The sequence below is a fragment of the Penaeus monodon genome, chromosome 41, assembly GCF_015228065.2.
Source record: "Penaeus monodon isolate SGIC_2016 chromosome 41, NSTDA_Pmon_1, whole genome shotgun sequence".
Taxonomy (NCBI): domain Eukaryota; kingdom Metazoa; phylum Arthropoda; class Malacostraca; order Decapoda; family Penaeidae; genus Penaeus; species Penaeus monodon.
The window spans coordinates 13097550-13122860 of NC_051426.1; the positions used below are offsets into that span (position 1 = coordinate 13097550).

General features: G+C 39.7%; 2 protein-coding genes across 2 annotated transcripts; one reads left to right on the top strand and one right to left on the bottom strand.

The window, feature by feature from the left end:
- Positions 1 to 2989: 2989 nt before the first annotated feature.
- On the top strand, positions 2990 to 11949 carry LOC119598393 (aldo-keto reductase family 1 member C18-like). Its single transcript, XM_037948037.1, has 6 exons — positions 2990 to 3004; positions 4167 to 4243; positions 6135 to 6366; positions 7396 to 7513; positions 8193 to 8293; positions 11865 to 11949. Exons 1-6 carry the CDS (start codon positions 2990 to 2992, stop codon positions 11910 to 11912), a joined length of 591 nt encoding a protein of 196 aa, XP_037803965.1. The 3' UTR covers positions 11913 to 11949.
- Positions 11950 to 12772: 823 nt separating this feature from the next.
- On the bottom strand, positions 12773 to 23771 carry LOC119598597 (aldo-keto reductase family 1 member A1-A-like). Its single transcript, XM_037948264.1, has 9 exons — positions 23665 to 23771; positions 20529 to 20684; positions 19502 to 19619; positions 18728 to 18828; positions 18543 to 18615; positions 16440 to 16578; positions 15779 to 15938; positions 14723 to 14823; positions 12773 to 14328 (listed from the first exon to the last, which is right to left on the bottom strand). Exons 1-9 carry the CDS (start codon positions 23734 to 23736, stop codon positions 14286 to 14288), a joined length of 963 nt encoding a protein of 320 aa, XP_037804192.1. The 5' UTR covers positions 23737 to 23771; the 3' UTR covers positions 12773 to 14285.
- Between the last annotated feature and the right edge of the window lie 1540 nt (positions 23772 to 25311).

Below are 25311 nucleotides of genomic sequence, written 5' to 3' on the forward strand. Positions count from 1 at the left end.
AAGGGGAGTTCCGGCTGGGCGCATTGTCAGGCCTCGTTCAGCTCTTTAGAGGGAAATTCATCTCATTGTTATAAATGCAAAGTCGAAAATCGTATTTCGATTTCCCGTAATTAACGGTTCCCCAAATTCAGAATAACTATTTATTCCGAAATACCAGAGCGGCCACGTTACTCTGGGCGCTTGTTTTTTTGTGGAAGAAAGGCTAGTGGTTGCCTGTGATCCCGCAAGGGCGTGACCATACTGACAGCGAGCAAGGGCGTGGAGGCGGTTGTGTATCTACTGAATAAGCTCTTTTTAGGTAACTGAGTGAACTTTTCCCTTATTATTAATTTAAGTTCAAGTGACAAAAAGTGAACTGCTAATTCATTCCGTGCTGACGCGCTCGTTCACTACCAGTGTGGAAATATCCTGGTCAAACTTCATACCAGCCTGTATGGACTCGGCCTAAGAAAGGACGTTTCCTCCAGAGGTAAATGCCCTTCTAGAGGTAAATTGTAATCCTTCATTTCACTTCTTTTTCTACATATTGTGGAATGTACCATTCACCAAGAGGGGGCGTGGCACTCCAGTTGTCACTCCACATACACACCTGTATCACCTGCGCGTGATTCCCGTAGTTCACCCCATCCCGTTTCCTTTCATTTTTCGCTTTTATTTCTACTAATTGTATTTGTTAGTTTTATTTTTCTACTTTTAGTTCATGTATCTAATTTGTATTTTAATTCGTTTTGTATTACGAAAGGTCATGTTTTACTCCTATATATTTTTTTTCATTTTTTTTTCAATTCGTAACGTGACACTGCATTTTTTAATGATCACCGCTTTGAATAATTTCTTTAATTAATGTTTTAACCTTCTACCAATGACTTATTTTACCATCTTATTTTATTAATGAATATTTTGTAAATTCAACGATCTCAATTTTACTGTTTTATGATTTTAGTCGGTTTTTAATTTATCCATAAACTCTTTTATTCTGTTTTTTTTTTTTATAGCTTTTCATTAATGATTTTGATATTTTCATGTGGAATGAATAATTTCAAGAACGATATGTATTTTACTTGATATTATTTTGTTATTTATGAGGAAAATGGTTCAATATGTTGTGACGTCACGAGTTCTTGGAGTTCCCAGGAACGGAACAAATAAAGTGTCAACTGGAACTTTGTTTGTCACATCCCCTCTCTCTGCAAACTACACCAAAGGTTGTACTGGCTCTTTGTTACTTGCCTACGTTTGGAAAATGCTGGATGTGTTACTTAAGCATAAATGAAGGCAATTGAAATAATACTTTTCATAGATGTAGCTGAAATAACTTAAACGTAAAACCAGTGTTACTTACCTTAAATACTAGTTTTTTTTCCTTTCGTTTTATCACTCTTAATCTTTTAAGTATACACACACACACACACACACACATATGTATGTATGTGTGTGTGTGCGTGTGAAAGTAACGTATTACAGAATTTTACTTTTTTGTTTATGGTTTCATTATTAGTTTTTACTGAATACTTACTGTATCCTCTATTACACTTTTACTGATCTTTTTACTGATCTCTTTTTTACTGATCTTCTACTGATCTTTTACTTAGCTTTTATTGATCTTTTTACTGATCTTTTTAATGAGCTATCGGTATTTTATCTTTACTTTTTCTGTTCGTTATTTTACCCTTATTCCCGAGTGATTTACCTTGTTACTCCATTTATTTCTACCACATACTTCTGCGCCTACCGCTCGTGCTACCACCACCATTGCTATTGCTCGTGCTACCACTACTGCCATTGCTACTGCTATCACTACTGCTATGGCTACTACTACCATTATTGCTATTGCTACTACTACCGCTATTACTATTGCTACTACTGCTACTACAACTGCTACTATCACTACAGTGGAAGGACACTAGAAAAAGGATAAATGCAACATTGTTAGATCTATTCAAAGGAGTTATTGTCCCATTTCAAGAGGAGTGAACGGGACCCTTAACTTTATTCCTCACCTGGTCCCTAAGCCTCTCCTGCCTTACGGCTCCTCCTTACGGACTGGTACCTGGCCTTAAGCTAGGTGTATACCTTACAGTATGTGTGTGAACGTGTGTGAAATCCGTTACTGTGAGTCACGCCTAGGTCTTTCGACAGTCCTGTCAAGGGTTGCTCCCTTCAATGCTGTGCTGTCTGTCAGATGAGTATTTCCCCTGAGCACAAACTGGCTCGGGACCCAGCCTACCTTGGCATAACTAACCCTTATTTCGACTTAACACAGCCTGGTGCGTGACGGATGAAGCGATACTCTTTTCACTATAGCGTGTCAACGGTGGCATTGGGAGACAACACATAAGATAATGAAAATAAAGTTGAACTCAGTTTCCTCATGAAGAACTTACTCATGGAGGACAGGATCAGCCACAGTCAACTCGCTCCCACCACGCCTGCCTTGCACCTGCTCGCTGCCAGTGCAGACGCGGCCTCAGGCAGGGATCACAGACAGCCACCGGCGAAGAGGGTTTCCTGCGCCTTATTCCATGGAAACGTAGCCGCCACGGTAGGCATTCCGTTATGGTAATAGGATGAATTATCTATGAAGAGCTGAAAGAGGCTGTGGCATGCAGCCTGGGCGAAACTCACTTTCGCAAAACTCGCTGCTACGCAGGGACAGAACTGTTGGAAACTATAAAAACATTGAGGAAACATAAACCGGCAGGTAATTGACGTTCTAATCCACATGGCAGTCAAGCTTCCCGCGTTAGTTCAGTCTCTAGATTCCACGTTTTTTTAAGCTTAGTAAACAATACAACATGCCTTCAAGTTTTATATCAAATATGTTTGTGCGATACGCCCGTTACGGCAGCATAAAAAATAATCTCGAAAAGGCAATATCCACCATCTGTTCTTCGTATTTGACTAATTAACAAGTGCTATTTGCATCTAATCAGCAGTAAGAAGTGAAGATGTTAGCTAGCACTTGCAAAACCGCAGTTGCTACCCAACCATGAGTCGCAAGTCCGTGAGTGATGTTTCGGCTCGACAGTCGGCTTCTCCCTGTGGCACACACACACACACACACACACACACACACACACACACACACACACACACACACACACACACACACACACACACACACACACACACACACACACATGTATGTATGTATTTATGTATTTGTGCATGTGTGTATTTATACATATTTACACATAGAACGAAGAATATTCATGACTTTAAAGAAAACTGTCTTGATTTTTACACAAGTTACACAATTTAGCGTTTATTTTAACCATGTATTTATTTACCAATCTGAAATTCATTCATTCACTGTATGGATGGGTTTGTGGTATTGTTAGGACGAGAATATGGCTTTATACCGAACGCTTGCTTAATACAGAATACCAATCTGAAAAAAATGAGATTTCGGGAAAAAAATATATCCGGCTAAGACAGAAATTATGATCCTGATTCACTGAAATCAATCATAATTCGCTGAAATCAATTCTGTTTTAATAAAGTTTAACCAATCGGTCCCAAATCACAACATGGCTCACGTAACAGACGTGATGGCAACTTCCATAGCTTTATCTAATCATATCAGTCCACCCTTGATCGTAGGGTTATTGAAGTGATGAGTGAGAGTTAATTATAGTCATATTTCAATATTTTAATTTGCTCTTGTCATACATATGGTTATTACTGCAAAATGTGAGGACGAAGCGGGTTGAGCGCAGGTACGACGAGGCTGGGAAACTATGGTTCATCAAGTTCGCTTATGATTTTTTTTTCATGGCGTCAGGCCGGACTTCGTTTTGGAATCCCCCTCTAACATAAGTAAAAAAAAAATAACAATAATAAATAAAAAATAACAATAAATAAATAAGAAATAGCTAAAAAATCCCCTCGTGTATGAGATAAATGCACAAAAAGAGGTTTTAATTTGCAATCCCCCTCTAACACAAGAAGAAGAAGAAGAAAAAGTCCCCCTGTGTAAGAAATAAACTCATAAAACGAATATCTTATAGCTAGATCACAGACACACAAGACGAGAATATCACCCACGTATACCACTTATAATCAAGTGGAGCACACATAACTTAAGAAACGTGTCCTCTGACTCGAAACCTTCGCTCGTCACCGAACATTATTGATTTAAGCAAAGTTAATTGTTCCAAATAAAGAGGCTCGACTGTGGCCTTTCTCTAAATGGGCTGCAGCAGGACAGCTATAAACAAGCGGCCCAAGGATCTCTGCTGCGGTAGTGAGCTTGCAACAGACGAAATGAATGGTGGCTTGGGAGAGAGAGCAGCTGGACTTTGCGACCGTGTTCATATCCTACTGCCTCACACACACACACACACACACACACACACACACACACACACACACACACACACACACACACACATACACACACACACACACACACACACACACACACACAATATATATATATATATATATATATATATATATATATATATATATATATATATATATATACGGTGGCCAAAAGTCACTGATAAATGCAATATCCCTCCGTGTGGCTGATTACCAGAAGTTGTTATATTTTGAGTATACAGCAAGTGAAGGCTTCAGGTTGGTCATTTCTTCCATTTTTTTCAGAAAGTCAGATAGGCCTTTTCTGTTTAAGGGTAAAAGATTTTTTGCAGTTACAAATAGGGGAAAAAGATTAGAAAGTTGTCATATTCATGTCATATTCATATTTCCAAAACCACTTACATTTAAAGCCACACACAAAAAGAAAAGAATCAGGATGAATGGTTTGAAAGTCAACAGCAGTTAATGTCTGAACTTATTACTTTATCAGCATTTTTTTTTTACAATACTCGTTTTGAAAGCACCATATATGTGTGTGTGTGTGTGTGTATTTTATATGTATACATATACATATACATACATACATATGTATCTGTATATATATGTATATAAGCTACGAGTTTTTCTGCGCTATGTATGTATATATACGCGATGTCGGATTTATATATATGCAAATATAGGCCATGGCCCGGAACCCAAAGCAGTGGGGGCCCTTAACTCAAAGTAGCCTAAAGCTTGAATTAAAGATTAAGAAATACATTTACAGCAATCAAATTGATGGCTTATAATTTTTTTTTTTTTTTTTTTTTTTTTTTTTTTTTTTTACCCAGTAGAACCTTTTTAAGTCACTGACTTTTCTTTTGATTTATTAGGCCCTTTGAGATTTAAAAAGCCATTTGTTGAGATATAAACGCATTGATCAGCCGACTAATATGCGCCTGTGTTGTGCATTTGAGCTAAGTGCAGTTGATGTCAATTCAGCCGTTTATGCGGATTAAATGTGTTGTTTTTGGGTCGCGCATCACTACTGCACCATTATATTTAACAGAAACCTTTTAAGGACCTTTTAAGTTTTGGAGCCTCTTCATACTGTTTGTGGGGATCCTAGAGTTAATGGGACTCTCTCTGCTATCTTATCATTTTTTGCATGAAATTTTTTTAGTAGTAGATAAAAAATAAAAAATACTTTGAGCATGTTTTCCTATGATATTTTAAGAGGGTAGCCAATAGCATTGCATTCCCAACAAGTGATAAAGGCGGCAACCTGTTAGAAACTACCAAAGCTCATTAAAGTAATGAAATATGCAGTTTTTAAGGGAAAATACAATATTTGTTTGACATTATAAATGTTTGTATGTATGTATGTATCGGCGTGAGTATAAGCATAGCACTGTCTAAATTGCCGGATTCACCTCGCAAAACGGGACTCCACCAGTGTGCCAGCCTCAGAAATAGATTTTTTTTCCCAATGAGACAGTCCTTTGTTTTAAACCTGATCTTTATTACTACTATATCTACATATAAAAGTATCCGCCACGCGTAATTATAATTATATGAAAGTCCACTAGTTTGCCAGCCAGAGAAATGCAATGCTATTGAATGAGACGGTTCTTGCCTTTTAACCTTGATGTTTTTGTCTTACTGTCTCATGATTATGTAAGAATATCTACCGTATATTAATAATCTAATCAGCAGTAATCTGCCTCATGTTAAATACGCTTTAGAAGAAGGCTCGATATCACGCTGAAAGAGAATAGAACAAACAACAGAGTAAAGGGAATAAATAACAGAGCAGATTAAATAAACAGCAGAGCACTAAGTGGAAGTCTCACGAACACACCACACGCACCCGCCATCCTTATCACCCGAGTGCCTTGCCTTCAGATCGAGGAAGAGGCCCTACAGGTGGCACTCGAGAGCGGCTACAGGCACATCGACACCGCCGCCCTCTACCGGAACGAGGCGGCCATCGGGGGCGTCCTCGGCAGGTGGCTCTCGCAGGGAAGAGTCGCCAGGGAAGACCTCTTCGTCACCACCAAGGTGAGGACGGAGGGCGTGGCAGGTGTGACGAGGGGAGGGAGGGGGATAAACCGCACTCATGTCGACAAAGAGAGAAGGTATGAATGAGAATGACTATCTTCACAGTACAAGAGGTATATTTGCCTGGTTTTGATTCTATCTTCTTCAGAAATACATGTATTTTTGACGAAGACATAATCGAAACCGGTCAAATGCGATGCTGGTGTTGAGTAAAATTAGTGGCCAGATGGCATAATCAATTTGCATAATGCTAGTTTTGATAATGTTAGTCACCGTATATGATGATGTTTTTATATAATGTTGGTGACCAGATGTAGTAACTGTAAGTAAAGTTAGCGGCCGGATAGGAAAAGGCTTTGAATAACAGTCGCTGGAAACACTAATGATTTTGAATAATTTTAGTGGCCATGTATAATGATGTATCATTTCAAGAAACGTAACAGAAAAAGTATAGTATCAAAGTATGTATAGGCATCCGTGAATTTTAATGTTTATTTGAAATATATCATCTACTTATATTTACACAATCTACATATGTATACAAAAACACTCTTCCGTGTTGATGCGACGGAAGAAAAACCCACAATACAAAAACTAGATTTATTGAAAATGAGACTACAGTTTCGAAATCCACCTGTATTCCATCCTCAGGTCTGAGGATGGAATCCAGGTGGATTTCGAAACTGTAGTCTCATTTTCAATAAATCTAGTTTTTGTATTGTGGGTTTTTCTTCCACAATCTACTTAATTTTCTACTAGTATCATGTATCTATGGATAGCATTAATATTCTATGTATATTATGATTTTTACTAATATCAATTATATACTGTTCTTCTTTTTGCATGATGATATATCTACATCTGCATCTTTGATTTCATCTCTTTATATTAAGTATTTGCATCATTATCACCATGCATCTATATTCATAATTTATATCATTTGACTCCATATATCTATATCATGCATTTAAACCGTTATCACCATGCAATAATATTGACCATATATATATTTTGCCTTTATCACTGAAGCTCCCGATGATTGGCTGCCGCGCTGATGACGTAACCAAATTCCTGACGTCATCGTTAAAGAAGCTGCAGCTGAGTTATGTCGACCTTTATCTCGTGCATTTTCCGGCCGGACTGAAAGGTGCGATGCTCTTGGTCGGTGGGAAGGTGGTTTTCATGGTTACTGAGGATTTTTATATTTTTTATCATATGGTAATTGTAGCAGAATACGTGTATTTTTGTAGACACGTGGATTATATATATTTTTTTACGGTTTCTTATACTTTTATGGCTTGTTGTAGTTATTTTGTTATTATCGAATTGAAGTTTTCCCTCTTATTCTCTCCTTCCCACTTACATTCTCTTCCTTCTCCTTCCCTTTTCCTAGCACCCCCCCGCCCATTCTTTCCTCTCATCACGCCTTTTCACTCCCTCCCTCCCCCCTCCTTCCCTCACCCCCCCATCGAACAACATGAAAATTATGACGTCGAATTAAACTGAATATTATCTCACCTGCAGTACCTACATTTAGTTATCTTTCCCATATCAATAAATTTGAATCTTTCTAAAAAGTGTTCTTGTCTGCTTCCTTCTTATCTCTCCCTCTCCCTTTCCCTCTCACTTTCCCTCTCCGTTTCTTTTCCTTACTCCCTCCTCCATCCTCCCCTCATTGTCCCTCTCCCTCTCCCTCTCTCTTCTCTCTCCCGTTCCCTGTCTTCTCTCTCTCTCTTCTCTTTCTCCTTCTCCCCCTCCCCCTCCCTCTCCTTCCCCCTCCCTCCCTTTTCTTCTCCCTCTCTCCCTCCCCCTCTCCCCCTTCTCAGGGAAGGACGAGGACGACCTTCGCCCTCAGGGACCCGACGGCTGCAGCGTCCTCGACAGGAACACCGACCTCGAGCGTCTGTGGAAGGCCATGGAGGAGCAGGTGGGCCGGAGGTCAAAGAGATTTACTTTTGATGATTGTCGTTCTGGTCCTAAATATGCTAACCTTTACCCCTGTCTGTGCCTCTGTCTGTCTGTCTATCTGTCTCTCTCTCTCTCTCTTTCTTTCTCTCTCTCTCCTTTATCGGTATAACGGGTACAGAACCCAATTACAATGGCTTTGCAGGGGTAGTGATACTTATATAACGGCGTAACTCTTTATTTGATAAGAGTTCAACACAGTAACGGAACACACGAGACGATGTCTAAATGCATAAAAGCGGTCACGTGTCAGGTCAACCTGCCCGGAGGGGGAGGGCTAGGCCGACCTTACCATGCTGGACGCTGGTGACGAACTGACGGGTCAAGCGAGGTCAGATAACATCGTCATCTACGCACTCGCTGAGTGAATGGTTCCTATTCGGGACTTGGAGCCACGTGGCAAACAGCCACGTGGTCCACTGATAACAGAAATAGACATGTATATGCCATATTCCTCGGCCACCTACTTGCGCCTCACCCTCGAGGCGCCTAAGATTTGTCTCAAGGGTGACCTAACTTGGCTGGTCGTCTCGTTCTTGCGTGCGTTGTCCTGGTGCATCTTTGTGGCTGCTCGTCCCTGTTCTCTTTTTCCTGGTCCTCGGTGTAATCTGTCCGTCCTCGACGTCCACACGTCTTCGAAAGTCTCGCACAGGTCCTCCTTGACTTCGGATTCATCTAGACTTCCTCATAGTCCTCGTCCAGGCCTAACACGGCGGCGTCCTCGTTCACACGTCCTCACAGATCTCATCCAGGTCCTTCACAACGGTATGCTCAATCTCTACTTCCTCGTAATCTTCATCTGGATCTATGGGCGTTTGGGCAGGGGCGGCATCCAAGGCGCCTGATTCCTGCGCTGACGAGCTCCTGGAGTTGAACGGATCTGCGGGCGTCCGCCAGGCGTCGCCCATCCACAGCATCTTGGACGACTGGTACCTGTGCTGGCGAGTTCCTGGTTCTTCGCTGGATCTACAGGCGTCTTGACAGGCAGCGCCCGTCCACTTCATCATGGGACGGCTTAACACCTGCTCTGAATGAGAGTGAAAGTGAGAGTGACCTCATACAGAGAATGAATCACAAACACGAATATTAACATTCACTATAACAAAACTGAGGTAAATTAGCAATGCTAGCTATATGAAATTATTTCAACTACCACATTGAATTCAACACATAATGATATGCGACAGAATGTATGCATGAATGAATGGTGATATGAAAAAAATATTTGCCAACTTTATAGCAGGCAAATCTTCTCGGGGTCAGAAAATCTGAACTTCCGAGGTACATGTCTACCTATGTATGTTAGACTTCATCAATGGGGGGATCCTATAACCTATACCCAAAATGCCGTACACTGAAGCAAACGGAGCCAGGAAAATCTATAAATAACCTGCTGTTTTCTGCGTATCTGTGATGGGCACTCGTGACGTTCCCTAAGGGTATCTAAATTATCACGAATCACACGATCGCCCGGGAATTATTTTTTTTCCAAGTGCCCTGTATTACAAGGACGTTGGCAATCATGGATTTCCATGGTTTTCTTGGCAATTTAGAGTGGTGGTTTGCCGGTGTTTTTATCGAGTCACCATCTCTATTTACCCGGTTCTGGGACTGGCACTGACTTGGGGTGGCTTGCCCACCCAGCGGCTAGGCAGGCAATCGAGGTGAAGTTTCTTGCCCATGGGAACAACGCGCCGGGCGGTGACTTGAACTCCGTCGTGGCAGTCTTGATTAATAAGCGAATAATGATTCTAGCTTAATTAAACCCTAGTCCTACATTAATTAATGGATGTAACTGTGGGTCACACCGACTCAAAAGTTACCGATCGAACGAATAACTTCAGTTTTACCTGTACCTACTTTTCGAACGGCAGAGCGCAGATCTATTTGGCGTTTACGAACCCCGGGGTAATATCGGGCAATCTTGTGCACTATGATATGGGGAAAGATCCTAGCTATATTCAGAATAATAAATTTTAATGAAATTGTGTTACACGCTCCGTTCTAGAGCCGATAGAACGTGTCACCAAAAAGCAATGTAACAGTGCTACAGTTAATCCCCTAGGTGTTATAAAACAACAACAACCAAATTACGGGAAACTTAACGGTCATCTCTTGACCTTTTTCACGTCGCCACCGACCAGGAAAAGAGAAAGCGAGGTCAGGTCGGGGCGAGCGGAGGAACGAGATAAAATGGAATGATATTCGTGATAAGATAAAATCACGAACGCATTTAATTCGTTGCAGTTGAAACAACACAAATCTTTAAAAACGAGAGAAATTCATTAACTACTTAATGAGCGATATTCATGTTTGTTGACCACATACCGCAATCACACAATTAATGTGATCTGAGGCTCGAGAAATGTTCACATCCCTGAGGATTCGAACCCACACCCTGGAGATCTTTTGTATTACGTAACATTAAGACTCATCTCTTGGTCGCCTAACTTCCGGAGGATCCTGCCTCTCCATAACACGCTTAGTGACTGGGCATAAGGTGATCATTGTCCACTCCGTCAGCCCCTCTCTGCCGCCACAGCTTCTCTTCTCTGCAGGTCCTACAGACTCCTCTTGACCCCTAGCCTCTTCTCCTTCGTCCGGTTCTGCTGATGTACTGACACCTTCTCTGCCGGAACCCCACGTGCACTGCTAAGGACCGTAGTGTATCCAGGGTGTCCTCCATCATACTCTGCGCTTCAATCCACTCTATCGCACGCTCCGAATCCAGAGATACCGTTATGATTTTCTCTTTTTCTTATTATTATTGTCATTATTATCAGTAGTTTTTATTATTGTTACTATTGTTGTTGTTGTTGTTATTATTATTATTATTATTATTATTATTATTATTATTATTATTATTATTATCATTATTATTATTATTATTATTATTATCATTATTATTATTATTATTATTATTATTATTGTTGTTTTGTTGTTGTTGTTGTTGTTGTTGTTGCTATAATTATTATTATTACTGTTATTGTTGTCTATTGTCTCTATTCCTTCTCCTTTTACTAATGTAGTTTTATTATTATCATAATTTTTAGTATTATCGTTAGCATATAATATCTTATAATCAGGCTGTTCTGTGTTATGAATACATATGTGTGTCCGCATATTTTATGTATATATATATATATATATATATATATATATATATATATATATATATATACACACATATATATAGTTACTCTTTATACACACAGACTTTTATCGTTTCCGTGAGAATTTCGTTGTTGTTTTCAAAAGCGGCCAAAAAAAGTTTTTCACAAACACTTGAATGTATTTTACTGAAAGTTGCGTCAGTAGTTTCCCCTATCTCACCATCTCATATACATGCATATATATATATATATATATATATATATATATATATATATATATATATATATATATATATATGTGTGTGTGTGTGTGTGTGTGTGTGTGTGTGTGTGTGTGTGTGTGTGTGTGTGTGGTGTGCATGTGTATGTATAATGTAGCTATTATACTTTTTGTTTCTAACTTTTTTTTTTTATTTTCAGGATCGAGAACCATCCATATTCCATTTTGGAACCCGAAGGCCCACGTGATCAGCTTTGTATTCAATTTCAAGCAAGAATGAATTTTTAAAAATTATTGTGGCTATTGCAGCATGTCTTAGGTTTCATAGGCTGATATGTATTATTCAGATGCACTGTTTTCATAAAGAAATTCTAACGATTTTTTTTCTTGTTTTCTTTGTATTTTCTGCTTACAAAATAGTACAATTTTATTTATTTATTTATTTCTGAACTTGCGATGTTTCTTATAATATGTAATACTTATAGCACATAAATTGTAGTTATGAATGGTCAAGTTGGTGGTTTCTTCATTTCACTTCTTCCCTCACTGTCATTTTTATTTTCTGGCTCCATCTGTTTCCCTCAAAACTATGAAGACCAAATGGTTTACGATTCCCCACCGTAGTCCGCGTTGATGGCGACTCCCGTGCTGTCTTTCGCATCGCTTCGAACTTCGCTTCGAGTTGCTTCAAATCAAGCTCTGTTGAAGTCCTGGTAAAGCCGCTGGATTCGCGTTTGACTGCTATTTTCACAGTCGCCTCTAAACCACAAGCCTCAAAGGTTTGTGTGTATGAATATATATATATATATATAATATATATATATATATATATATATATATATATATATATATATATATTTTTTTTTTTTTTTTTTTTTTTTTTTTTTTTTTTTTTTTTTTTTCAGATCTGATGATTCATCCCGGACTGACACTCCCCGGCTCACTTCCATAGCACATAAGACCATGTATCTGTTTATCACTGATTCCGGCCGGTGTTAACCAGCCACGTAGCCTCATGTCCTGTTCTTCCTGAACATCTCTCGGTTCAAAACCAGTTACATAATATTGTAGTTTATCGAAGTGGAAAAGGGATAAACCAAAACTCATCTTTAATGGAAATTTATATTAGATCATTGCACACAATTTTGAAAACCTGTTTTCTCGTTATATGGTGGGAATATAATACAGTACCTTCAACATATAAAGTAAGGTTTTCACCACAAGTACCGATCATCTTAAACGAAAAAAAAAATATATGCCACAAAATAGCTCTCGTTGTATTACTCCAGCAAGCCAAATTAAATGATGCACTGAAAAAGCTGATGATAATTGTCACACATACAATGAAAGGTTTAATTCCCTCATCTTTGTGGATAATGAAATGAATTGTTTTCTTTCTACTGAGGCTGACGAAGATATACTTGAGAGATTAGTGACGACTGGATGCATGGGATCGATCATTTCAAATTATGAATCTTCACCAATGTGCCAAGTGCATCTTCCCTTCGATAAAAAAGAAAGAAAAAAGTAAATACCGAACAGTGCAATAGGTTTTCTTGAAGGTTAATTCACAGATTCAGTTATATTGTTTTACTTTCCTATACAGAATATAGTGATGTTTGTTCTTGTACTCCAATGTTGACTTATAAAAGCAATTGCGACTCGGGATAAGATATTTCAGTTTATCATTTTAGGTACAAAGAAAGATTAATAAACAATTTGAACGATAGTACCCTCTCAATCAACCTCAGTGGAAATAATGAATAAAATATACAATTTTACTCACTCTTACATTGTCTTGAATAATTTAAATCTACAGTGTCTGAGACATCGAGACAAATAACCACCTCCTTGGCACATTTCTTATCAAGTGCTAAAAACCTAATCAATTCTATATGGAGGATTACAAATATTGTATATTTTTGTTATGCTCACTACTTGTATCGTATGAGGAATAAAACTCTATTTATTCCCCATAAGGTTTAACTTTCGTCCTGGATATGACATTAAACTGCAACCGGCTATGGAGTTTCGACGTAGGATAATGAGGTTACCAGGTCACCCTTGAGCAATGTGTAATGCCTGTCCTCGAGACTATGAATTACCAGGTTGGCATCTGTCTCACGGATAGGCTACTACTGGAGACAACCAAGAAGAAAAACTGTGGAAGAGAACTGGGGCCCTCACCACGTATTGCCTAAGTATAATCATGAATAGTAAATCGCTTACGTCACAAGACAGGCACCGCGATAAGGTAAGCTTTAACTTAGTATCGAAGAGAAGGGAAAGGTGCTTTCATGTTTAAAGTTTTTCTTTCCATTTTTGTGAATATTCGATTGATAAGGTAATATTTATGCTATTAGTGCTAGATAAAACTTTATAAAGCATCAGAACAATAATCTCTTCACTATTCTCTAAACATGATGATAAAAAGAAAGAGAAAAAAAGGAAAAGATAATTTATCTCAAGAACATGAGACTTCCATTAAGAAAACAAGATGGAAAAATGTAAAGCAAAAATAATGGACAAAATAAGCATGCACCACGAACTTAACATCATTTAAAATAAGTCCCTCCAAGTTTGAAGTGGAATTTGAAGCTACCAGTCTGGGCCTCCAGTTTCTAGAATGGAATATGGAATGGGAATTCTGGATGGTTCTCAATCCTGGAAGAAAGAAAGAAAAAATAAATCTAATACACTATGACAAAATTTAAGATGGCTACACAGGCAGATACGTCTTCAGTTTCTTCAAGAAAATGTTACTTCTTAGAGCAGTAGTACAATAATTATCTACGCATGTAACATAGGGTCTTAATGTACGGTAACGAAATCTAGCGACGGATTAAGTATATATCCCAGATATAATGACAAACGATATTATGTACACAATGAAGTAAGCAAAACAAAGGGTACAAAACAAACTTCTGTACATGATTTAACTTTTGCACTTGATGAATCCTGAAGATAACTATATCTATTAACACACTTATCAGACCTGCAACCAGTATTATTTTCATTATTTTTGAAAGATATTTTAGATATTTTTAGGTATCCTTACCCTAAATAAACGTTTTTAAAGATGAAGATTTTCCCGTCTCTCCCTCGGTCTAAGCCGTCCAGTTCTCGCATGTCTTCGTCACTCAGTTTGAAGTCGAATATCTGAAAATAAGAGAAAGTGAGAGAAAGGGAAGATGGGAAGAGGGTGGGAAGGAGAGAAGAGAAGAGAAACGAATGAGGGGAAGAAAGAAAGAGGAAAGGAAGGTTAGAGGGGAAAAAGAGAAATTAATGGAGAAAAAGGAAGAAGAGGAAAGAAAGGAGAGTAGAAAAATGAATGAAGGAGAGAGATGAAGAAGAAAGAAGAAAAAGAGAGAAAGAGGGATGAATGAAAGAAGAAGAGGAAAGAGAGAAAAAAAAGAGAAAAAAGAAGGATAAATGAAAGGGAAAGGGGAAGAGAAAGGAGAGGGGAAAAAAGAGTCAGAGGAATAAATGAAGGAGAGAGAGAGAAAGGATTGAGAGGAGATGTGATATTAAAGAAAATGGGAGGGAGAGAAGAAGAAGAAAATAGGTAAAGAGGAGAGAAGAAAGTGAAGGGAGATGAAAGGAAGAGGACTGAAAGTAAAGAAAGGCGAAAAAGGAATGAAAGACAGGAAGGGAGGGTGGCTGCGGTCATAAACGCATTCTCAAATCTGTCTATTTGCTTTTTAGAACCTTACCTTAAGCGTAAACTGATGTGTATTGCGGAAATGTTGTATATCATATTCTTTGGTTTAATATGATTCTTTCTGATTGAATAAGAATACAGTAATTGTTATATCCACAGAATCATAATAAGTATAAGAAAATAAATCAAATTTAATCCAATGAATGAATGCACGACTAATTCCATCTCTTAGACACACTCCTTTGATTCCGCTGTCTGACGAACCAACCCAGACAAAGCAACATCCTCACCAAACCAAGACTCCTGCTTAGAACCCTCCCCTCAAGAACCCTTAAGACTCCTGCTTAGAACCCTCCCCTCAAGAACCCTCAAGACTCCTGCTTAGAACCCTCCCCTCAAGAACCCTTAAGACTCCTGCTTAGAACCCTCCCCTCAAGAACCCCTCGGACTCACCCGGAGGTTCTGCCTGAGGCGCTCCGGGTTCGAGGACTTGGGCACGACGACGACGCCCCGCTGGACTAGGTGTCGCAGGAGGACCTGTGCAGGCGTCCTGCCCAGACGAGCGGCCAACGAGGTCACGGCGGGGTGCTGCAGGGGCGGCGGCTGCATGGTCCTGAGGGATGGGTGGGCGTGTATGGTTTTACTGAACATTTAGGCTAACGGATTCATTATTAATTTAAGTACTTATAGCTAATAGTTAATATATATACATACAGTACGTAATGTTTGCTAATACAGGATGAATGTGTGTTATTTTTACTTTACACGATGGTACATATACGATGTTTTTACACAGTTGCTTGGTGTGTAGGTATCCGTCGAGTAAAGTAAGGGTTAGCTGTAATGTTTCCTTCGAGGACAGAGAACAGAATGTGCCTTGCAACGTCGGTGTCTATGTTAGTTTACCCATTTCCCTCTTTTCCATCATTCAGTAAAATGTATTTAGTCCTCCCCCCTACATTATTAAAAAAAAAATCCTTCCTTTCTTCTTCTGCTTTTGAAAACAACAACGAACCCATAAACCAAAATCGAGGTAAAAGTAAACCCGTGTAAATAAGGGATTATTTCTCACTCATAGTTACGACTTTCTTTGCATAACCCAGCGACCTCTCACCACTCGTCCTTATAGGGAGCGCCAAGGGGCCCATAAGCACACATGGTAATGTTATGCTTGTGGCAAAGGGCTCGCAACTCCTTCTGCTGGTGAAAGACGTGAATTTCCACCTGGTGGTTGGCTGGCTGGATACGGCAACCTGCGGGAAGGGGCAAAGTTACCCTATAAAAAAGATACAATTATCCTTGGATGTTTTGTTAGGGATGCCGGGCATTTGAAAAGTAAAAATATTAAGTTTGATAAATACTGTATATCGTATAAGATATATATTGGAATGTATTTACTCTAATGTAATTAACACATAGCAGGTCGTGCTAACCTGTTCAGAGAAATTGAATGTTAGATGTAATGATTATAACAAGGAAAGAATTCTGTAAATTATATATAGTAATATAATATATACATATTCCTTTATATACATACATACATATATATATATATATATATATATATATATATATATATATACATATATATATATATATATATATATATATATATATATATATATATATATATATATATATATATATATATATATATATATATATATATATATATATATATATCATATACATACACCATCCCTCTCTGGAAGGGGAAAGGGGATCGCTGGGACTGTAGCAACTACCATGGCATTACACTGTTCAGCATACCAGGCAAAGTTCTCACTCACATTCTTCTGAAACGGATCCGCAACCACCTACTGAGGCATCAGAGACCGGAGCAGTCTGGATTTACTCCTGGCAAGTCCACAATAGATCGAATACTAGCGCTTCAAGTAATTGTGGAACGCCGTCGCAAGTTTGGTCGTGGGTTGCTTGCAACCTACATCGACCTCAATAGGGCGTTTGTCTCGGTGCATCGGGAATCTCATCAGGAGATTCTGAGACTCAGGGGAATTCCGACACAGATTATTGGCCTAATAGCTAGCCTTTATACTGGTACTGAAAGTGCTGTAGAGTGTGGTGGGGTCTGTGTCCTTGCACCAACACTTTTCAACACCTGTATGGACCGGATAATGGGCAGAGCTACTAGCCAAAGTCAGTGTGGAGCAACACTAGGCAATATCAAGGTCTGAGACCTTGATATTGGAGTCACTGGTGGCAGCTCTTGATGCACTTAGCAGTGAGACGAAACCCTTAGGCCTAGAGGTCTCCTGGACCAAGACCAAGATTCAGGATTTTGGGGGCCTGTTAGGGGAACCCTTTCATATCTCTGGGATGTCAGACCAAGAAGTCAATAGACGGATTGGTCTAGCAACATGAGCCATGAACTCGATCAACAAGAGCATTTGGAGATGTCGGTACCTATGCAGAAGGACCAAGTTGCGTGTCTTCAAGGCCTTGATACAGCCAGTTTTGCTCTGGACGCTATCCAGTGTCTTGGAGTCTCGTCTAGATGCCTTTTGTGCCAAGTCCCTTCGCCGGATCATGGGGTACAGTTGTCAGGACCACGTGTCCAACCGACGGTTACACTGTGAGACTGGCATGGGACCTGTTACTTGCATAATCCGGGATCGCCAACTCAGGCTATATGGGCACCTAGCTCGCTTCCCTGTGGATGACCCTGCCCATCAGGTTGTCTCTTTGCGAGACAACCCTGGGTGGAGGAGGCCTGTAGGACGACCCAGGAGATAAGGGCTTGGGCAGCTCGACGAGACCTGTCGCGAGGAACTAGAGATGGGCCGTGGACCTGCCTGGAGACTCGCCTCGAGGAATCCTCGTGGTTGGAAGCGAAGGGTGGATGCGGCCATGCGCCCCTGTCGGCGTTAGTCCCTTGATGATGATGATGATATATATACATGTGTGTACACACACACACACACACACACACACAGACACACACACACACACACACACACACACACACACGCACGCACGCACGCACGCACGCACGCACGCACAGGTATTTATATATATATGTATAATATATATATACATATATAATATATATATACATATATGTATATATATATATATATATATATATATATATATATATATATATATATATATATATATATGTGTGTGTGTGTGTGTGTGTGTGTGTGTGTGTGTGTGTGTGTGTGTGTGTGTGTGTGTACAAAAATAAATCACTCACACTTCATAATCCTCTCAATCTGCAGGCTGTTGAAGTTCGAAATCCCGATCGACTTGGCCCTCCCCGCGTCCACCTGCCGGGCGAGGAAAGGACGAGTGGTCACCTTATGTAAAGGTAGACAGGATAGCATATTTAGGACCAGAACGACAATCATCAAAAGCAAATCTCTTTGACCTCCGGCCCACCTGCTCCTCCATGGCCTTCCACAGACGCTCGAGGTCGGTGTCCCTGTCGAGGACGCTGCTGCCGTCGGGCCCCTGAGGGCGAAGGTCGTCCTCGTCCTTCCCTGAGAAGGGGGAGTGGGGGAGGGAGGGGGAAGAAAAGGGAGGGGGAAGAAAAGGGAGGGAGAGCGAAGGAAAGGGAAGGGGAGGGGGAGAGGAGGAAAGAGAACAGAGAGAGAGAGAGAAGGAGAGAGAGAGAGAGAAGACAGAGGGAACGGGAGAGAGAAGAGAGAGGGAGAGGGAGAGGGAGAGGGACAATGAGGGGAGGATGGAGGAGGGAGTAAGGGAATGGAACGAGTGAGAGTGAGAGGGAAAGGGAAAGGGAGAGATAAGGAGGAAGCAGACAAGAACACTTTTTAGAAAGATTCAAATTTATTGATACGTGAGAGATAATTATTGGTAGGAAGTGTAGGTCAGATGATATTCAGTTTAATTCGACGTCATAATTTTCATATTGTTCCATGGCCCCCAGGTTGGGAACCCCTAATAGATATGCCGCGAAAATGCTTGAAAATTTGAAGAAAACCTAAAGTTAATCTGAATCTCGACCATCTTCAAGAGCTTAAAAAGAGACATAACAGTATAAGAAGCCGTCTAGAAAAAAAATATATAACCCTCATGTCTACAAAAATACAAGAGTTTGCTACAATTGCCATCTAATAAAAAGATGGAAAAATAAAAAAGGAAAATTCTCAATAACCATGAAAACCACCTTCCCACCGACCAGGAGCATCGCACCTTTCAGTCCGGCCGGAAAATGCACGAGATAAAGGTCGACATAACTCAGCTGCAGCTTCTTTAACGATGACGTCAGGAATTTGGTTACGTCATCAGCGCGGCAGCCAATCATCGGGAGCTTCAGTGATAAAGGCAAAATATATTTATGGTCAATATTATTGCATGGTGATAACGGTTTAAATGCATGATATAGATATATGGAGTCAAATGATATAAATTATGAATATAGATGCATGGTGATAATGATGCAAATACTTAGTATAAAGAGATGAAATCAAAGATGCAGATGTAGATATATCATCATGCAAAAAAAAGCATATTGATATTAGTAAAAATCAATGGCTTGTATAAATAAAATATTAATGCTATCCATAGATGCATGATACTACTAGAAAATTATGTAGATTGTGTAAATATAAGTTGATTATATATTTTAAATAAACATTAAAATTCACGGATGCCTATAAATACTTTGATATTCCGTTACGTTTCTTGAAATAATACATCATTATACATGGCCACTAAAATTATTCAAAACCATTAGTGTTTCCAGCGACTAACACTGTTCAACGCTATTATTCTATTATTCAAAGCCTTTTCCTATCCGGCCGCTAACTTTATTTACAGTTACTGCATCTGGTCACCAACATTATATAAAAACATCATCATATACGGTGACTAACATTATCAAAACCAGCATTATGCAAATTGATTATGCCATATGGCCACTAACTTTATTCAACACCAGCATTGCATCCCACCGCCTCTACGACACAAATTCCTCCTCCTTCGTAGAAAAGGCATAAATGAGAATGAACATCTTTGCAATATGTAGATGTATTTGACCGGTTTCGATTATGTCTTCGTCAGAAATACATGTATTTCTAAAGAAGATAGAATCAAAACCAGGCAAATACACCTCTTGTATTGTGAAGATATTCATTCTCATTCTTCTCTCTTTGTCGACATGAGTGCGGTTCATCCTCCTCCCTCCCCTCGTCACACCTGCCACGCCCTCCGTCCTCACCTTAGTGGTGACGAAGAGGTCTTCCCTGGCGACCCTTCCCTGCGAGAGCCACCTGCCGAGGACGCCCCCGATGGCCGCCTCGTTCCGGTAGAGGGCGGCGGTGTCGATGTGCCTGTAGCCGCTCTCGAGTGCCACCTGGAGGGCCTCTTCCTTGATCTGAAGGCAAGGCACTCGGGTGATAAGGATGGCGGGTGCGTGTGGTGTGTTGGTGGGACTTCCACTTACTACTCTGCTGTGTATTTAATTAATCTGCTCTGTTATTTATTCCCTTTACTCTGTTGTTTATTCTATGCTGTTTCAGCGTTATTTCATGCCTTTCTTTAGCTGTGTGGAACAGGAGGCAAAATCACTGTTGATAAAATAGCTATGACTGGTAGAGGTCTTTTTTATATGTGTGTTGTGTGTGTGTGTGTGTGTGTGTGTGTGTGTGTGTGTGTGTGTGTGTGTGTGTGTGTGTGTGTGTGTGTGTGTGTGTGTGTGTGTGTGTGTGTGTGTGTGTGTGTATGTGTGTGTGTGTGTGTGTGCGTGTGTTATCCCAGCCATAGACAAATTAGAGAAAGTCCACAGTCGAGCTTTTTTATTTAAACTGATTAACCTCGGTATCACAGTGACGAACGGAGGGGATCAAAGCAGAGGACATTAGTTTTGTAAATAAATAATATGTGCTCTAGTTGCATATAAGCGGCTATGATATATCCACGTCATTTGTGTATATATATATATCCAATCTATGAGAATAGATTTTAGTCTTGTGTTTATCTTTATGCATGATGATTTCGGAAGAAGTTATGCCCAAGTTCCTTTAGATTGTTTTCATTAAGTGAGTATTCAAACCTGCGCTAGAGTGGGATTGTGAAGGAGCGTTGACCTCCGTTAGCGTAGGAATAAATATCGTTAAATAATAAAATAAGTGTTGTCAGATACAATGAAAAAAAAAAAACTCATGATCCGTAACACTACCGAACTTGGTGTAAAATATTCCAAACCCACTGCGCCTTCGGAGAGTGCTTCCCGCTCGGCCCGCTCCGTCGATGCATTTTATGGTAAGACTCAACTATATGACGAAGTCTGACGCTATAATAAACCCTTCTTTGTAATTACAATAGACCTACGATGATAAGAGGACTGATATGATTAGATAAAACTATGGGAGTCATCATGCTGGGAAGTCAGTTCATGGTAGGTATAACCTTCCGTTTAGCCTGTTAAACCCAAAAGTGAAATTGACCTTTTCCCAAGAGCATTCTGACGGCTGTTAATGGTAAGGAACTCTTCGTTATCATACATAAAAAGATGGGAATTTTGGTTTTACCTCTGGTGATTATAACATTTATAATTATATGTACCTTGAGTCAAAGGGTTAAGAATATAGTGTGATTGTGCAAAACCGACAGGGACTAGTACTTTATCTTATTTTGGAACAGTAATACTGGGTCATGTAACAGGAATCCCCAGTAAGTATAGTGAAAATGTGTACATAAATTTAGACTTGTTAGAACCCCTTGTAAATCTATATTTTTGTTTTTATGAATCACCTTTTGTTATCTTTCTTATTCTTTCCTTTTTTCATCACCTGTATAGCAATCCTCCATGTATGTTATTTTTGAAGCTACAGTAACAAAGCTGATATTACTAGCATGTCTTGCTGAGTAACAATACCTTCGATGCCATGATGAGCTGAAGGTCAAGGTTGAGAGTTAATGTTTTTGTCGAAATGTTTCACTGCAGTCATTGGGATTACAAATACTTATAATATGGGAATAATGAGATAAGAAATAACATGAATCGTCAATTATTAGATAAAAAGAAAGAGAGAAAGAGATATATGCAGTAACGAAAAGAGAAGTTCGAGATGTATAGCACAGCCACGCAGCCACATAACCACAGGCTGACATCTGCTGAGTTTTGATTTCCTCGGTTTGATAATAATCTTTCCCACTGAACCATATTCGTAAGGTATATATAACCAGGTAGCTCTACTTCTTTTAAGCCTGTTGAACCCAAAATAAAATTTACTTTTTTTCCCAAGAGCATTCTGACAGGTGTTAATGATAAATCTTCATTGTCATCAATTAAAGAGAGGAATTTTGGTTAAACTTCTGGTAATTATAACAATATTGAGTAAATTATCCAATTAACAATGTAACTAACTACATCTGATATCTCCCATTGGCTATATGTCAATAATAATAAAAACAACAACAACAAACAAACCAAGAGAAAAAGAAATATATATTTTTTTATTTGCAATGGATAAAGGAGAAGAGGCGGGGTTTAGTTCGAAAGTTATCAACTAATAACTCATCAAGGCAGAGTGGGGCTACCTGCGTGCAAGTACCCTGCGTATTCGAATGAGACTACAGATTCCCAAACCATAAACTCAATCCAAGCACGATTTTGCCCAGGATTTAAAACCTCCTCTGAACTCATGTTAAAGACGAAGAAGAACTTTTACTTGGGGGGAGTCATTTGAATTCCTCTGTGTCAAAGAATGGGATGTTGCAATTCCAAGGCACCATGGATGAACGAACCGAATGACTCGCTCGCTGGGCTCATGGGTAAAGGGAAAGGGAAGAGTCAGACAGAATTGGACTGATTCCATGGAGATATGGGGGAAGGGTCTGCTCTTCTCTACTACTACAATGACGTAGAATGTGGGTTCTCTCTCGACGTGATCAGATGGACGAAAGGAACAGCTCCGATATTGGCGAACATTAAGAAGAAAGTATTTTGGGTTGTTGAATGCTATCATGTCAGATAAACATGATGGTGTCTGAAGATATTCTTAAACCCACATCTAAATCCTGTCCATCCTGTGTAACTTTTGTTCTCTTGTTTGTACACACCTCCCTGCCTCCCCCCCTCCCCTTTACCCTCTCCCTCCCCTCTCTCTCTATCTTTGTGTGTGTGTGTTCTTCCTCACATATCTAACGCCCTCAATGTTTACTACCTGTATATCTGTCTATCTACCCAGATATTCATCAATTAATCTGGAAGTTATCTGTATACGATATACATATCCATCTACCAATATTTATGTCTATATACATCCATACCCATCTATAACCCTTATATATACACATCAGTTAATCAATCTCATAAACTTAGCATGAGAAGTGCCAGTTGCTAATCTTACGTCCCATGTTCCAAGGCCCACCATGGGCATTTCTCGCCCATTGAAGAACTTGAGTTTGGCGACCTGCTCCATTGTGTCCTCCGCTCGACGCCACAGGGAGAGACTTACTGTCGAGCCGGAGCATCACTCAAGGACGCAAGCCTCGTGTTCGGGTGGCAACTGGCGTGCTGTCTGAAGATGCTTGTTATTCTTTTTCATTTCCTGCTATTGACTTTTGGTGATGGATTATTAGCAGTGATCATATGCAGAGATCGACTTTTCTGTACAGTTAGAAATTATTTGTCTCTTTTCGCTTTTAGTTGCATTATCAGAAAGGTATTTATTTGTAAAATCCGAAGACACGTTATGTTGTTGGCAATACTATAGAAGACACTTGACCTAGAAGTTGAATGAGATAGAATACTTTGCATCGTGTGAATTAGGACCATGGACCATTTGTTAATTAATTTTAGAACATAATAAAAAAATCGTTTGCTGTCGTCTACATTATGTTGATACTTATCTGATTTCATTACACAGTTTAGAATCTGGTGGATAGAACTCTAATTCGCTCCTCGAATGTTACAGTCCAGTTTTCAAGTTACATTTTTTCCCGTCACTTTTACGGTACATTTAATTTCAAAATTAAGATTGACGTTCCAGACAAGGTTTCGCCCAGCCTCTCTCAGCTCTCTAGGGATGACGCAATGGGTCATCATGAGCGAACGTTTATGGATAAGTCAGATACGCGAAACTGAGCGAACGTTCAAGGATAAGTCAGAAATGCGAAACTGAGCGAACGTTTCCCGCGGAGCTGCCCGCCTTCCGTGTAGTGAGTGACAGGCATTTAATTCCGGAGGTTAGTGGAGGAAATGCATCGGCGGTCCATACTGAGTGGCTTCCATATAACAGTGGCTGAGGGAGGCTCTCACTTTGCCTCTCTGTGGAACCTTAACCCCCCAGACGGAGGAACATGTTATCCACACGCTTCAGAACGCTTGAGCAAGTCTAGTGGCAAAGTCTAGCTATTGAGTGACATAAATTACTGAGTTCACTGTGTCAGGCTATATGCATTACCGGCAGTATACTACTACTACTACTACTAATACACATGGGTGAGCATCCTGACAACCGCAAACGCACCAGAACCGGCCAGCGAGAGAGAGAGAGAGAGAGAAAGGAGATAAATAGATAGATAGATAGATTGAGATAGATAGATAGATAGATAGATAGAGAGATAGATAGATAGATAGATAGATAGATAGATAGATAGATAGATAGATAGATAGAGAGAGAGAGAGAGAGAGAGAGAGAGAGAGAGAGAGCAGGTCATGAGCTCTGAAGGGGTACCACGTACAAGTTGAAGGAGAGACCACAGAGCGGCTGAAAGAACCTATTTGTCAGCCTCAGTATGCGTGTATGTCGCCTTGAATGTGACAGACAGAAAGATAAACTGATAAACGTAAGATAAAACAAATGAACTGATAAAAAATATGCCTACACAGATGCACATGGGCTGAGAGATATATTTATATATCCAAAATAAGAAAGCTATTTAATAGTGATATAGATCCCCTGGCACATGAAGTCTGAGAATAATATACCAGTGACAGCGTTACACGAACTTTTTGAAAACTCTTTTGAAAGTAGCACTAAACCAAAACAAAT

Bases quoted from the DNA above. Each gene is read 5' to 3' on its own strand.
- LOC119598597 (XM_037948264.1), bottom strand. From the start codon at position 23,736: ATGGAGCAGGTCGCCAAACTCAAGTTCTTCAATGGGCGAGAAATGCCC. The intron at 18,829-19,501 runs GTGCGATGCTCC...CCCCCTTCTCAG, and splicing joins TTTTCCGGCCGGACTGAAAG to GGAAGGACGAGGACGACCTT. The intron at 14,824-15,778 runs GTGAGTCCGAGG...TCTTATTTTCAG, and splicing joins GCCTCAGGCAGAACCTCCGG to ATATTCGACTTCAAACTGAG.
- LOC119598393 (XM_037948037.1), top strand. The intron at 4,244-6,134 runs GTAGTGAGCTTG...TTAAATAAACAG, and splicing joins GCCCAAGGATCTCTGCTGCG to CAGAGCACTAAGTGGAAGTC. The intron at 8,294-11,864 runs GTGGGCCGGAGG...TTTTATTTTCAG, and splicing joins GGAAGGCCATGGAGGAGCAG to GATCGAGAACCATCCATATT.